This window comes from Panthera leo, chromosome A2 (genome assembly GCF_018350215.1).
Source record: "Panthera leo isolate Ple1 chromosome A2, P.leo_Ple1_pat1.1, whole genome shotgun sequence".
Classification (NCBI taxonomy): Eukaryota; Metazoa; Chordata; class Mammalia; order Carnivora; family Felidae; genus Panthera; species Panthera leo.
The window spans coordinates 156718425-156733843 of NC_056680.1; the positions used below are offsets into that span (position 1 = coordinate 156718425).

Below are 15419 nucleotides of genomic sequence, written 5' to 3' on the forward strand. Positions count from 1 at the left end.
CGCTTATATATTGAAAAACAAGAGGTGTTTTGTGTAGACATACTTAAGTATAGCAGAATATGTCTGTATGTGGACATGTGTTACTTTTTAGAAATTCATAACAATTACTAATTTAAGTTTATAACATTGCTTTGAGGTAGACAGGTACAGTCAAGAAGGTAGAGGAAGTCGTCACAGAAGTCTTACATTGCCTCAGCTATACAGCAGACGCTGGAATTGAATGGTATTGCTCTCAGTATTACTTCAAGGAGGCGGGCAAGATTTATTCTTGTCAAGTTCACATTGGTAATGGCTTATGAGACAATCTCTATGTATTTTCATTTTTCAGCTCTCAACTTTTCCAAGCAACTTACAACTTGGAAAAAGAAGCAGGTCTCAGAAGTTACAAAACGCCGATTAAAAAAACGTAAAGAAGGCATTTCGTGTACCATTTTTAATTACACACAACACATATCTCCTCCTCTACCCCATAAAATGAAGGAAAAAACCAAAGGCATATAGGATCAAAAAATAGCTCCATGTACTGCCAATGCCAAAAAATCTTCAATTATAATGGGACAAGAGCTGGAGCAGGGGAATAAGCCTTGTTAAAGTAGATTACTTAATAAAATTTACCAACATTTGATAAAAAGGGCTTGCTAAAAAAGGATCCTTCCATATATGTGCACATTCACTCGTTCAGTAAATATTTATGTTGTGTTCACGATGGGTCAGGTATTACTGGAGGTGCTAGGAATGTTAACAGGGAATAAATATGCACAGTTACCTGCCCACATGAAGCTTGCATTTCCATGAGTGAAGGTGTAATAGAAACAAATATCCTAAATACACAGGTGACAAATGTGTGACGAAGATTGAGCAGACAGGGGGACAAGGATTGCTGAGCCAAGAGATCAAAGAGGAGGTGGGGTGGGGTTGGGGTGGGGGTGTTTATTTTAAAAGGGAGGCTATGGGGGCACCTGGGGGGGCTCAGTGGGTTAAGCGTCCGACTTCAGCTCAGGTCATGATCTCGCGGTTCATGGGTCCGAGCCCCACATCTGGCTCTGCGCTGACAGCTCAGAGCCTGGAGCCTGCTTCGGATTCTGTGTCTCCCTCTCTCTCTCTCTCTCTCTCTCTCTGCCCCTCCCCCGCCCATTCGCTTGCGCTCGCTCGCTTTATCTCTCTTTTCTCTCTCTCAAAACTAAATAAATGCTAAAAAATTTTTTCAGAATTTTTATGGAAGGCCTCATCAATATGAGCTGCAATATCATCAGAGAACTAATTATATTATCCCATTTTCTCAAATGCAAAGTTAAAGGGTGAGAGTTCCACGTAAACAATTAACTAAAAAAAAAAAAAAAAGCCGACTCTTTTCTGTAGAGGCAAGTTACAGCATTCACTATAGTCTGAGTTATTCTATGGTTACATGCACATCTGTCTCCTCTATGAGACTGGAGGGTTGGGGCCTTGAACTTAGGTGCCCAACTAAGCATAACAACCACAACAGGCACTCTGTACACGAGTTTGCTAAGCGAGGAAGGAGACCCTCAGTAGCTTCCACAGTGTATCTGAAGGGAGGAGGTCTGCCCTTGCAAGTCTAAATTCTGAACCATCCGTCAGCGAGTGTAAGGCACACAGTGGTTACTGCGGGACTAGAGAAGTCCAATCACTCCTGTTTTCTCTCTGCACCAAGGCAAGCTACAAACGATGGTTGGCGGGGTGGTGCTGGGTTCCATTACCGAACACACACACCCCATTCTCACCAGTTCCCTGGGAATGAGGGCTGGTGAAGACCTCCCCTGAGAAACATTTCAACACATAAGGAGTCCTCTGTTTCCTTCAAGTTTCTGAGAGTAAGATAATTCTTGTGAAATCAGAATATGTCCAAAAGAACCAATGCTACTGGTAAGCGCATGAATGTGGGCAATAAACTGTAACTAGTTCAAGAAATTTCTAAAAACAGGGTCTAATTCTAAAATCATGTGAGTCTTTGAAATTTATCATAAAAGCAAAAGATCACAATATATTTATCTTTTATGATATGCGCAAAATGTTTTTGTAAAGTAATTATATATAAATTATGTGTCTTCTATAATTTACAACATGCAATGCATTCTGTAAATATATAAGTACATTATATAAAATACATTGCAGATCACAAGAACTAAGGTATAAAACAATGCATGGCTATTAATAGTACTGTTGTTATATTTTTATTAAACATTTTGTATGTAGCAGGCAATGAGGTGCTCTGCCCCATAACTTGTGGATACGGGTAAATTGTTATTCTCACTTTGCAGATGACAAAACCGAGGCTCAAAAACTAAAAAGCTTTCTATCACTATGCAGAGTGCCAGCCCTATTCCAAGCGTTTGCACGCCAAATGTCGAAATTGCAATGCATTGCATGGTGTTGGGAAAACTGGACAGCAACATGAAGAGTGAAACTGAACCACTTTCTTACACCAAACACAAAAATAAGCGCAAAATGGATAAAAGACCTAAATGGGAGACAGGAAACCATCAAAATCCTAGAGGAGCAAACAGGCAGCGACCTCTGTGACCCTAGCCAAAGCAACTTCTTACTAGACACATCTCCAGAGACAAGAGAAACAAAAGCAAACATGAACTATTGGGACTTCGTTGAGATAAAAAGCTTCTGCATAGGGAAGGAAACAGTGAAAAAAACTAAAAGGCAGCCTGCAGAATGGGAGAAGATATTTGCAAATGACATATCTGATAATGGGTTATCGAAAATACAGAAAGAACTCATCAAACTCAACACCTAAAACACAAATAATCCAGTGAAGAAATGGGCAGAAGATATGAACAGACATTTTTCCAAAGAAGACATCCAGATGGCTAAAAAACACATGAAAAGAGGGGCGCCTGGCTGGCTCACTAGGTTAAGCGGCCAGCTTTGACTCAGGTCATGATCTCGCGGCCCGTGGGTTCAAGCCCCGTGTCGGCTCTGGGCTGACAGCTCAGAGCCTGGAGCCTGTTTCAGATTCTGTGTCTCCCTCTCTAACCCTGCCCCATTTGCACTCTGTCTCTCTCTGTCTTTCAAAAATGAATAAATGTTAAAAAATAAAAACACATGAAAAGATGCTCATCACTCATCATCAGGGAAATAAATACAAATCAAAACCACACTGAGAGACCACCTCACACCAGTCAGAATGGCTAAAATTAACAACCCAGGCAACAACGGATGTTGGCAAGGATGCGGAGAAAGAGGATCTCTTTTGCATTGTTGGTGGGAATGCAAGCTGGTGCAGCAATGCTGCAAAACAGTATGGAGGTTCCTGAAAAAGTTAAAAATAGAATTACCCTACCACCAGCAATTGCACTACTGGGTATTTACCTAAAGGATAGAAAAACACTGATTCGAGGGGATATATGCACCCTGATGTCTGTAGCAGCGCTATCAATAGCCCAACTATGGAAAGAGCCCAAATGCCCATCGACTGACGAATGGATAAAGATGTCATATATAGATATAACACACACAATGGAGTATTGCTCAGCAATCAAAAAAATTAAACCTTGCCATTTGTAATGACATGGATAGGGCTAGATGGAGTGTATTACGCTAAGTTAAATAAATGAGTCAGAGAAAGACAATTACCATAGGATTTCACTCACATGTGGAATTTAAGAAACAAAACAGATGAACATAGGGGAAGGAAGAATAAAAAAGAGAGGGAGGCACACCGTAAGAGACTCTTAACCATAGAGAAAAAAACAGAGGGTTGCTGGAAGGGAGGTGGGTGATGGGGATTGGGCTAAATGGGTGATGGGCATTAAGGAGGGTATTAATTGTTGCGATGAGCAGTGGGTATTATACATAAGTGAGGAATCACTAAATTCTATTCCTGAAACTAATGTTATACTATACGCTAACTAACCAGAATTTAAATAAAAACTTGAAGCAAACAAAAAAACGACAATACAAGACTAATAATTTTAGTAATAAACATATTTCCTATTACAATGGTAGACACAGGATGATAAATCATCTCAACATATGTTGCAGGAGAATTAATAGGATATCCAGAATACTATTAAGAAAATTCCTTCAAAGAAGGACTGAGTTAAGGTTTGCTATGATGTCCTTGGGAATTTGCATTAATGTTACTGGAAATCTATTTATTCATTGAACAAATATTTATTGAGCAAATAACTGGGAGACATAAACGATCTCAAGCAGATATGCATTTAACATATAAGATAGGAGTTTTAATAAGAGACTAGAGGGAATGAGGTCAAACAGATGCTAATAAAATAACCCAAATGAGAAATGATGAAAGTCTGAACTAACCGAGTAGCAGCAAGACTGGAAAGAACAAACGGGCACAAGACGTACCTATGAATTAAAGGAGCTGTGACCAACGGGTCAGGTATGGTAGAGTGAAATATAAGGATACTCTCAGGTTTCTGCCAGGTGAATGGATGGTGGTACCAGTGAATGAGATAGAGAAGAAAGAGAAAATGGGATTCTCAGAGAAAAATGATGGATTTTGTCTTAGACACTGAAATGAAATGCTTCTGGCCTTCCTCTCAGCAGTTAGAAAAAGGCTTTGGAGTTTTGGCTGAGAGGTATAAATTAAGGAGTTAATGGCACAGGAGTGATCACTGAAGCCCAGGGACAAAAGATACAAGTAAAAGGCAGGTGTGGCAGAGTATGGCCCTAAGAAGAGCCAGGTGAAAATGGAGGTGTTGATGGAGACCACAGGACTTTGACAGGTAAGGAGGCAGGGCAGGAATGAGGAATGAGGGTTACTTCTGGAGCCAATCGCGATAAAATTCTATCAAATCCCAGTTCTATTTGATTAACTAGCAACACCCTTTGATGTCCTGGGAAACCAGGAAGGTTGAGGACCTGGGCTGTTGCCTTAGCTTAACGATCTTCAAGTTTCCAACTAAGACTTTCAATCAGGCATAGTTTTCCCATAAAACAGCTGCCAAAATATGCGACAGAGAAACTTTTGTGGCTATTTTGAAACTTTCTGAGGAACCACTTGAAAGGTGAAAGAGGTCACAGAAAGGTATTTGGATTTGCCTGGGTGCTAAGAAGTACGTGCCTTTTAATTCTACCTCACTGAGCCATGTCACAAAAAGATGACACCACCCTATAGTTAGAGCATATGTCAAACAGTGAACATCTTTCCCCCCACCCCAAGTGAACTCCTTAGTTTGGAACAATTTTAGATTTAGTAAAAAGTTGCAAAGACAGTACAGGGATTATACCCTTCACTCAGTCCCTGAATATTAACGTCTTCTGTAACTATGGTGTACCTGTTCCACCTGAGATGGACACCAATATACTACTAGGAACTCACTTCCAGATTTCATTCACATTTTCCTAGTTTTCCACTAACACCTTTGCTCCATTTCAGGGACCAATGAGAATGCCACATTGCATTTCGTTTCCATGTCTCCATCTCTTCTCGACTGTGACAGTTTTTCAATCTTCCCTTGTTTTTCAAGACCTTGAAAATATCGGTCAGGTATTGTGTACAATGATATTCAATGTGACTTTCTCTGACTTCTTTTCAAAGATTAACCCGGGATTAAGGGTCTTAGGGAAGAACTTCCCAAGTACCCTTGTCACCCTTTATGTTAGATAGAGGGGCCTGGGCTATCAACGGGAATTACCACTGACATTGTTGATTCTGATTACTTGACTGAGTTGGTATCTGCCAGGTGTCTCTACTGTAAACTTTTTATTCCCTTCCAGAATACATGTTAACACACACAACACATTTATCAAATTCTGCTTTAGAGGAGACTGGAATCTTGCCGAAGATACTGGCTTACTGGAGTAGACTATACTGGAGACAACAGAGTCCCTTGGAAGTTAACGCTCAGAATACTATCGTGGTTCCTCCTACAATCCTAGGAGTCAGAGCTTAGGAGAATGATGAGTAATTACTCCAGTCAGATACAGTCTTAAGTGAGGACCAACAGGCATTTGTACAAACAGACAAAAAAGTTATCAGTCCATTACAAACAATAATGCACAAATAACCCAACGTTGAAAATCAGTGGATACAGTGGATCAGTGGAAAATAGCACTGCTAGGAATTTATCCAAGGGAAACAGGAGTGCTGATGCATAGGGGCACTTGTACCCCAATGTTTATAGCAGCACTTTCAACAACAGCCAAAATTATGGAAAGAGCCTAAATGTCCATCAGCTGATGAATGGATAAAGATGTGGTCTATATATATATATATACAATGGACTACTACTTGGCAATGAGAAAGAATGAAATCATGACATTTGCAGCAACGTGGATGGAACTGGAGGGTATCATGCTAAGTAAAATATGTCTGTCAGAGAAAGACAGATACCATATGTTTTCCTCCAGTGTGGATCCTGAGAAACTTAACAGAAGACCATGGGGGAGGGGAAAGGAAAAAAATAAAAAGTTACAGAGAGGAAGGGAGGCAAACCATAGGAGACTCTTGGATACTGAGAGCAAACTGAGGGTCAATGGGGGAAGGGGGAGAGGAGAAAGTGGGTGATGGGCACTGAGGAGGGCACTTGTTGGGATGAGCACTGGGTATTGTATGGAAACTAATTTGACAATAAATTATAATAAAGAAAGAAAATTAGTGGATACAAATAAATATTCTAAACCTCATAATACTTGAAGATGTCTAAACATAAGGTATCTGTCTGAGAAATACCATGTAGGAATTAAGTAGAAAGACTAATATCCCTTACCGAATCTCAATAGTTGAGAACTACAATTCAGAAATAATCACATAAAAACTATTCTAATACATACAAATCACAATTTAATATTTGCTCAGGCTATTACAAGAATTAAAAAAAAACAACTTAATACAATAGGTCATAATCCCACAGTCCTTATTTAACTTGCAGTCGTTAATATTTGTGTGCATGTATACAGGTTGGGCACTTGCTCTCATTCATACAGTCCTTATTCAACATACTGCATCATTTGATTGAAAATCTGATTGAAAAAGACATGGCATAAGGAAGCTAAAATGTATTAAAATTTTACCAAACACAAGGAGTACACAATCGACAGTGTGAAATTAATGACAACTTCTCTGCCCAAATTGTGTCTAATGTTAAACCTGTGTGTAAAATATCAGAGACTGAAATAACAGATTCTGTTGTCATATAATACTCCTCTATTTTAGGAGGTCTGTTATTCTTGGGGCCTTACAATCTGGATGTATTTGTGCTTCATCCTGAACCACACACACCTTACATTTTTACGAAGTCAGAGCAGTAGCTTTTGATGTTTTTTACTGAATTCAAAGGTTTGAATCTCAGGTATGCATCACGGCATCAGAAGAAACATGTGCTCCCTGAAGATCCAGTCATATCAGATGGCATCCTGATAATGTATTATTCATGACTCAGGATCTGGAACATCCTGATAATGTTCCAGATAAACAATGTGGTTACATAAAAGCAAAGCATTAAAAAGTCACATGTAACGATGAAGCCTTTTGCAAAAAAATAAAAGGTGAGGTTGAGCAGGTTTAAAATAGATAGATAAATAGATCAGGTGATTTAGGGTAATTTTTAAAAATTAATCATATGTTCTGGGTAGTAAACTCCTTTAGCCTAAGGACAGACCCTAATTCAAATCCTATAAAGTTCTAATATGGTACACAGTATGGTTCCTTAACATATTAAATATTACTTTAATTCAATTCCTTTATATTATAATTACATTTTATTTTTTAAACAATTTTTTAAATATTTATTTATTTTTGAGAGAGAGAGAGAGAGAGAGAGAGAGAGAGATGGCGTGAGCAGGGGCGGGGCAGAGAGAGAGGGAGACAGAATCTGAAGCAGGCTCCAGGCTCTGAGCTGTCAGCACAGAGCCCTATACAGGTCTCGAACTCACAAACTGTGAGATCATGACCTGAGCCGAAGTCAGATGCTTATCCGACTGAGCCACCCAGGCGCCCCTATAATTACATTTTAAAGTATACGCTAGTAAGAGAAGATCTTACTATAAAATACAGACATTGATGACAACCTCCTATTTATAATTTAGCAAGTAGAAAAACAGCAATGTATGATAATTTGATTGGACTTATTAGGTGGAGAAGCATAAAGGATTTTTTTTTATACAGTTTATGCAGATTTTAAGAAGAAATTTTTAACGGTCCTCATAATCTCACTAGAGGGTACGACAATGTGTGCAGGGGCATCTTCTATGATTTTCCTTGTTAATGCTTCTAATCTTACTTTTCTCTTGCTATTACATTAAATCACATAAAATGATGTACTTTGAGGTTAAATGTAAAGACAGGTGGAAGCTCACAGATACCCCACTTTGTCAGATTTACTATAACCTGAAGGTGATATTAATACAACCACAAGGTTTTCATTGTGAGTAATGGAGCCTTTGGTTTATTCAATTATGCTTTTTAAAACACCAAACCCATCACGCTCACTGTCCATCTGAAAATGCTTTAAACTCCCTCCCATTGGTTCGCTGAAGCACTATCCATCCTCCCCACGCCGAGGTATCTGTCCTTGAACGCTCTTCTCCCTCTGCCACCCACCCCCACTTGTTTATGATGCCCCAGCCTTCTCTAAAAAGCCCTTCCCCTTTCTGTGTTGTGCTCGACCCTCCTGTGTGTTCCCACAGGCGCAACATTCATAGGCCACTTCTAACACTCAAGGTCCTCCTGTTCAGTTGTGAGCAAGATAGATCTGTCCCAACTTCGTGGGTCATACAGTGAAGCTGGGAAGAAAGGCTTCGAGCCAACAATTAGAAATAACCACCAAAATTATTACCCGTGCTCGGAGTGTCTCAAAGGAGAACAAAGGGGGAACAGAAACGTAGAGTGGCAGACCCCAACGTGGAAGGAGGGGGAAGAGGAGTCCTCTTTAAGGACATCCCCTGTTCCGCCATCGTGATATAGACCAAGAGAAGGAAAAATTTGAAAAATATTCAAAAAATGTGTAAAAAGTTCTAGGAAGAGGGGCGCCTGGATGGCTCAGTCAGATGGGTGTCTGATTTCAGCTCAGGTCATGATCTTGTGGTTCATGGGTTCAAGCCCTGAGTTGGGCTCTGTGCTGACAGCTCAGAGCCTAGAGCCTGCTTTGGATTCTGCTCCTCCCTCTCTCTCTCTGCTCTTCCCCTGCTCATGCTCTGTCTCTCTCTCAAAAATAAATGAACATTGAAATAAAAATTCTAGGCAGAAAAGGCAATATACGCAAAAATCGCTCAAGGCAGAGAAGAGGGAACAGGCCATATTTTAGGAACAAAGAGAAAAAGTAGTGCAAGATAAGCTGGACGATGCACTGCGCCTAAATCACGCCAGGGCCCAGAGGCATCCGTGGAAGCTCACTGCTCCCTTTTCTCCCAGAAAGAACTCGCTAGGCCCGGGAGGGGGCAGCTGGCTGTCATGGCCCAGAGGCAACTCCTTCAGGATGCAGTAGCAAGTGCCATCAAGGTACAGCGGTCCCTAAGAGCTTCCAGCCCATGACTAAGCACAGTGGGACTGGGAGGGTCTGGTCCTTTCCACCCAACATGGATGCCTCCAACAGGTCCTCCTGCTTCCGCCCTCCCACTGGGCCCACCTAGACTTTACTAGATCTGTTTTGTGGATCACATACAGCTGATTACCCTCTTTCCCCAGCTTGAAGCTCTCTCTGAATTTCATTGTTGATGAGTTTGAGATATGATTATTTATTTTCAGACTTAATGACCGAGCACTATATTACAGATACGATCAATTTGACACACATAATTTAATTTCAGTGTTGATGCTGGGAAAACTGAAACACAAGTTGAGAAGAACTGACAATTTTTTTTTTCTAAGAAACTCAAACTCAGCTATGTCCGGATGAAGCAATGGGCTTCTTTGGAACTCTCAATGGGCTGTGTTCTGTTTTCATTAAGCAAATATTTAATTATAGCAATTTATTGCCAGAAATAGCACAATACATTTGGTATCGTTCAAGCTACAACAGAGATGGGAAATGTTCACTCAATTACTTTTGTTCAGTTTGCACAATGTGCTCCTCGTCAATTATGACAATTAACAAGGCTTGTCTTCAAAAAGAGAAAAGGATCTACTAATGTCACCTCTCTGATAACCTTCTGTGACGGAGGAAGTTCTTCTCAGGGCTGCCTTGAATGTACAAGCATGTTTTGCTAGTTTTCCTAGTTTAATGTTTATTTATTTTTGAGAGAGAGAGAAACAGAGCGTGAGTGGGGGAGGGTCAGAGAGGGAGACACACACAGAATCCGAAGCAGGCTGCAGGTTCTGAGCCATCAGCACAGAGCCCAACACGGGGCCCAAACCAATGAACCATGAGATCATAACCTGAGCCGAAGTGGGATGCATAACCGACTGAGCCACCCAGGCGTCCCGCTAGTTTTCTTAGTCTAACACTACACATCATGTGCCTCAGCTTACTTTCCTGCCCCTGCCAGTCAAAGAATGGTCAACTGTCATTCAGTGCTTCACATTTAATTTTGTTGACCTTCACTAAACTGGACTTAAAAAAGAGTCCACAAATGCAAAGCAGCGGACTCTTCTCTGATTTCAAAAAAAAGAGTTGATAACATTTTATTTATAGATGAGAGTTTGTAATGATGCCTCCTGGGCCAAATACAGGCCGTACTTGTTTGCCTGTTTTGCCCCCACAGTATTTGAACACACGTAGGTCTGCATGGCAACAATGAACAAGAGATGAAAAGTGGTGACTTATTTTAGGCCAAAAATGAGCAACCAGTTTCAGCTGTTTATACAAAGTCCACCTCCCCTCTTTTGTGACTTTCCCATGATAAAGCATCTGCATCTGTGACCTCTGATTTAAGTGAACAAATCAATACTTTGGCAGCTAAGTACAGATTTATTCAGTATATGGGAAAAATCTGACAGGGAATCTAAAAGATGGACAGAAAAGTAACTGATCACTTCCGATGAGTGAAAAGTTTAAGCAGGATTTTCACATCCTTGGCACCAAGACTCCTAACCACCAAAAAGGTGTGCTCTTACCTGTAGGTCTTTTTCCTCTATCTTTTTTTGGAGCAGTTCAAGGCACTTGGTGAAGTCAGTATGGTCTTGGTCAGGCGTTGATATAATCTCACATCCCTATGTGTTTAAAGAGAGAGAAAAGGTAAGAACACGTAATGAAGGCAGCCTTATTATGAACAGGATCAAAAACCATAAAAGATAAGGCATCAATAGACACAGCCAGTTATGCCTGTATTATATACCCTGATCATTAGTATCATTGTCATCTTCTTTTTTTATCTCACATAACAAGACATCTCAGAAATGGTGTTAGAATATCACAATAATGGTCTGATTATGACAATCATTTTACTCAACAAAAGTGCAGCTTTATACTACATTACTGGTCTTTAAGAATCACTGCTGTGATGACATTTGAGACTAACATAAGGGCTCTAGTATAAGTATTACAAAATATATTCACAGTAAAATTACCTGAAATTAAAATGAAACTATCTCTAAAAAAAAAAAGAAAAAAAAAGTCTGCATTTTTTTAAGCAGACCTCCCAAATTCACTTACATGAATGGGAAAACTAATATTAATATTGAACTAATGATAAAACTACATTTCAAGTAAAATCATGTCTATTGTTGTATAAAATTACTTTACTGGACCTTCCTCACCCGATGTAAAAAGAAGCATGGAGAGCTACACCTGCATAAATATGTCTCTTGGATTATTTTTTGGACATAATGAAGTGAATTTATAAGGTCTTTGCCTCTTCTACACCAGATACCTAGTGAAAAACTAGGAATATATCTATATATATGAAGTCACAAAAGTGCCAGCTGGTTGGCACTCGTGAACTTTGATGGCTAGAGAAACAATATTTCTGAAATGACACTTTCTCCTCCAATGTCTTACAGAGGCAAAGGTGTATAAAACCAGAGCGTGGTGGGACTGGAGACTTCTTAATTCAGGAACGTAACAATCCGTGGTCTCTCACAAACAGCTGAGTAAGGGGAAGTTAAATATAATCCAGTATATAAAGTTGCCATTCAAAGAGTTTTCAAGGATACAAAACACCCATACTGCCTCCTAAATTATTCTAAGAACTGTTCTCAGTAGATTTAAAGGTTCTTCTCAAACTTCAAGGTCTCTCTAAATGTGTCAAGTTCAGCCTGGGCTTCATTCATTTATGACTACTGTCCTACAAGGTAGCAACCAATGAAAAAATTAATTTCTCATAATTTAGAAATATGTTATACCCTAAAAGATGTATATATCATCTTTATAAAATCGTCTACATGTACTTTTCTGACCCTAAAAGAACACTGAAATTTACTATCATCACCAAGCAAGGGCATAAAGAAGTTGACTTGTCTTAGGCTAATGCTCCTAGAAAAAAGATATAGGAATATGCCAGAACCTACGGGGATGTTACCAGTGCTGAGATTAGATTGTCACCCAACCAAACTGTCACTAAACTGAAAGTTCCTTGAGGACAGGAATTATGTTGCATTCATGACCATGAGTGAATGGTGTGTGGCACCAGTCTGCTACATGGTAAGGGTTTGATAAATGTTTCACTAATATTCCTGAGGAATAAAAATGTCAGCTGGCAAAGGGGGGCAGGGGGCGTGTAACAGCATGGGATCTTACTGCCAAATACAGAATTTTAACAATGGGAAATCATCTATGCTCTTTTTAGTGCTGATAATACAATCACGTCAGCAAAAGGAAACACAATGAAAAAGGCAAACAGAAATAACAATAATACAAGAAACAATTAATGGACCCGTTTACCTTCACAGCTATCTTCACGGAATCAACACAGATCCATAGGAAAAATAATCGTGAATGAGAACCCAAGAAAGAATCTAGTCCCACTATAATATTTTGTAGATTAAGGAAATAAAAACAAGAGATTTTAAGGTTTAAAAAAGGTGGTTTTTTTTAAGGTTTATTTTTGAGACAGAGACAGAGTATGAGTGGGGGAGGGGCAGAGAGAGAGAGAGAGAGAGACAGACAGACAGACAGACAGACAGTATCTGAATGAGCCCCCAGGCTCTGAGCTGTCAACACAGAGCCCGACGCGGGGCTTGAACTCACGGACCATGAGATCATGACCTGAGCTGAAGTCAGACGCTTAACCGACTGAGCCACCCAGGTGCCCCTAAAAACAAGAGATTTAAGTGGACTTGCTAATCACTGGACAGCAGGGTGCAACAATGTCACATCTAGAAATCCTGCTTCTTTACTCTCAAGTGGGAGCAAATGCCTAGATATCAGACACGAAAAGGTTATAATAACATCTCCAGAGTTGGTTCCACAAGAATGGCATCATGAAAAAAGCTACCCCCGAAAAAGGAGCAAGGCTTGAATAATACCTGACTTTATCTCATCAATTTAAGACGGACACACAGAAAAGTGTAAGTCAGGACACGGAGACAGATCACCGGAACTGAAAAATTCAGACTGTATCTAAACCAAGAACTTCTAGAAACTCTGAGGTGTTGATCAGCCATCCGTAGCTTCTTGGAATCTTCCTAAATTTAAATGATTCTAATCTCATCACAGATGGGCGACAAATTCACTGGAAGCGGAAACAGCTTCAACAGGCCTCACAGGGAAGCTCGCGACACCTAGAAGGACACCTGCAAAACGGAGCACTAGCCAAAGTGCAACACCAGGCCTTTGGCCAACTAAAGATGTTTTTACGGTCTTCTGGGTCTCATGATAACACAAGAAGGTCTAGAAGAGGAGACATATAAAACCAAAGAAATAATCAGCAAAATTCTGCAGAATAGGAAAAATGCAGAAATGCTATTAGGTATCAAGTGAGGTTCAACTATTTTATATTAATGTTTATTTATAATTATTTATGTATAGAGTAAGGCTCAATTTACTAGAGTCAGAAGCACTGGATACTGTGAAGAATTTTACTGGATTTGATGTTTAAAAAACAAAATAAAAACTCACAGTAATCCAAGGACCTAGGAGATATAAAAGCTAGGAAATCTGGCCAAATAAGAAAGTATATCACTATTAGAAACCAAATAGATGGTTTCTAGTATTAGCTTCCTAATAGATGAAGGTATACCTGACTTGAAAATATACGGAAAATTTCCAAAGCATAAACTAATAAACGTTTTAAGAACAGTTTTAACATATCAATGTTTGAGTGGAAACATTTGTTTTAACCATTACTGACTCTGATTTTTCTTAGTTGCTTAGAATATATTTTTTAGGATCCATATTATTGTTTTATAAGCCAGCAGGTGGCTCCAATCTCATTCTATGTGCTTTTCTTATGAAGTTTTTGTCATTATACAAATAGAAATTTAAATAACTCAATTCTAGTGGCGCCTGGATGATTCAGTTGGTTAGGCATCTGACTTCAGCTCAGGTCATGATCTCACAGTTCGTGGGTTCGAGCCCCACATTGGAGCCCCACGCCGGGCTCTGTGCTGACAGCTCAGAGCCTGGAGCCCGCTTTGGATTCTCTGTCTCCCTCTTCTCTCTGCCCCTCCCCTGCTCATGCTCGCTCGCTCTCTCTCTCAAAAATAAACATAAAAAGAAAATTGAAAAAAATAACTCAATTTTAATAGTAAGCTCCACTGGTGGACACACATTTTTAAGTGGATTATTATTTTTTAATATTACACTGTTAATTTTGTTTTATATTAGAATTCAAAAGGAAAAGAATTGATGTCACGAATTTCAGTATGTGTAAATATCAAGGCTACTCTAATTTTGTTCTAACCCAAAAACAGTCTTCTGAAGATGAGAAAGCACAATGCCGCCCCTTCCTTCTAAACCCTAACCAAACACAAAAGGAAAAGCGAGGAGAACTAAGTTTGAACGAGTTTAAGAATTCTGTTCCAGTGTGTTGAATTTACTTACCACAGACTTCCTCATCAGTCTTTCTCATCCCATAAATCAAAACCAGAAAAAGACGCATGTAAATTTAATTATAAATAAATGACCAGGGGGTCCAGTCGACTACTTTTTAGAGTCTTACTCTATGTATGCTGTTTTATTAAACTGTACTGTGTATGGAAGAAGTAGGGCTCTACCAGATACTAAAGGGCCAGTGCTAAATAAAAACATGAATATCATAATCAGTAAACATGTAAATTATAAATATGTGTGTGTCTGAGTGTGAGAAAGACAGCCAGGTAAGGGGAGGCTCCTTTTCTTCCTCTTTCCATACCGAGAAACTCCTAGCCACACTTCACCACTAGCCAGTAATTGCTTGCAAGAAAGTCCGTCTTCTATTCATCCCTAGATTTCTCCTTTCTTTTTGTTGGGTAGTGGGGATAGTGTAGGCATTTGAGATCCCATTCTGCTTTTGGACTAAAACTACACTCTAAAATAGAGCCAAGTGTCAATCAAAAAGAATGAAATTGTGCCATTTACAACTATGTGGATGGAACTGGAGGGTATTATGCTAAGCGAAATTAG

At 39.5% G+C, this 15419-nt stretch overlaps 1 protein-coding gene across 11 annotated transcripts in view; it reads right to left on the reverse strand.

The window, feature by feature from the left end:
- The window catches only part of TPK1 (thiamin pyrophosphokinase 1), a 348661-nt gene that overhangs the window by 149663 nt on the left and 183579 nt on the right, over positions 1–15419 (reverse strand). For all 11 annotated transcript variants that reach the window (XM_042926947.1, XM_042926946.1, XM_042926953.1 and 8 more), the window contains one exon: positions 10994–11089. In XM_042926947.1, coding sequence (XP_042782881.1) covers positions 10994–11089 — 96 coding nt within the window. The remainder of the gene's footprint in view (positions 1–10993; positions 11090–15419) is intronic.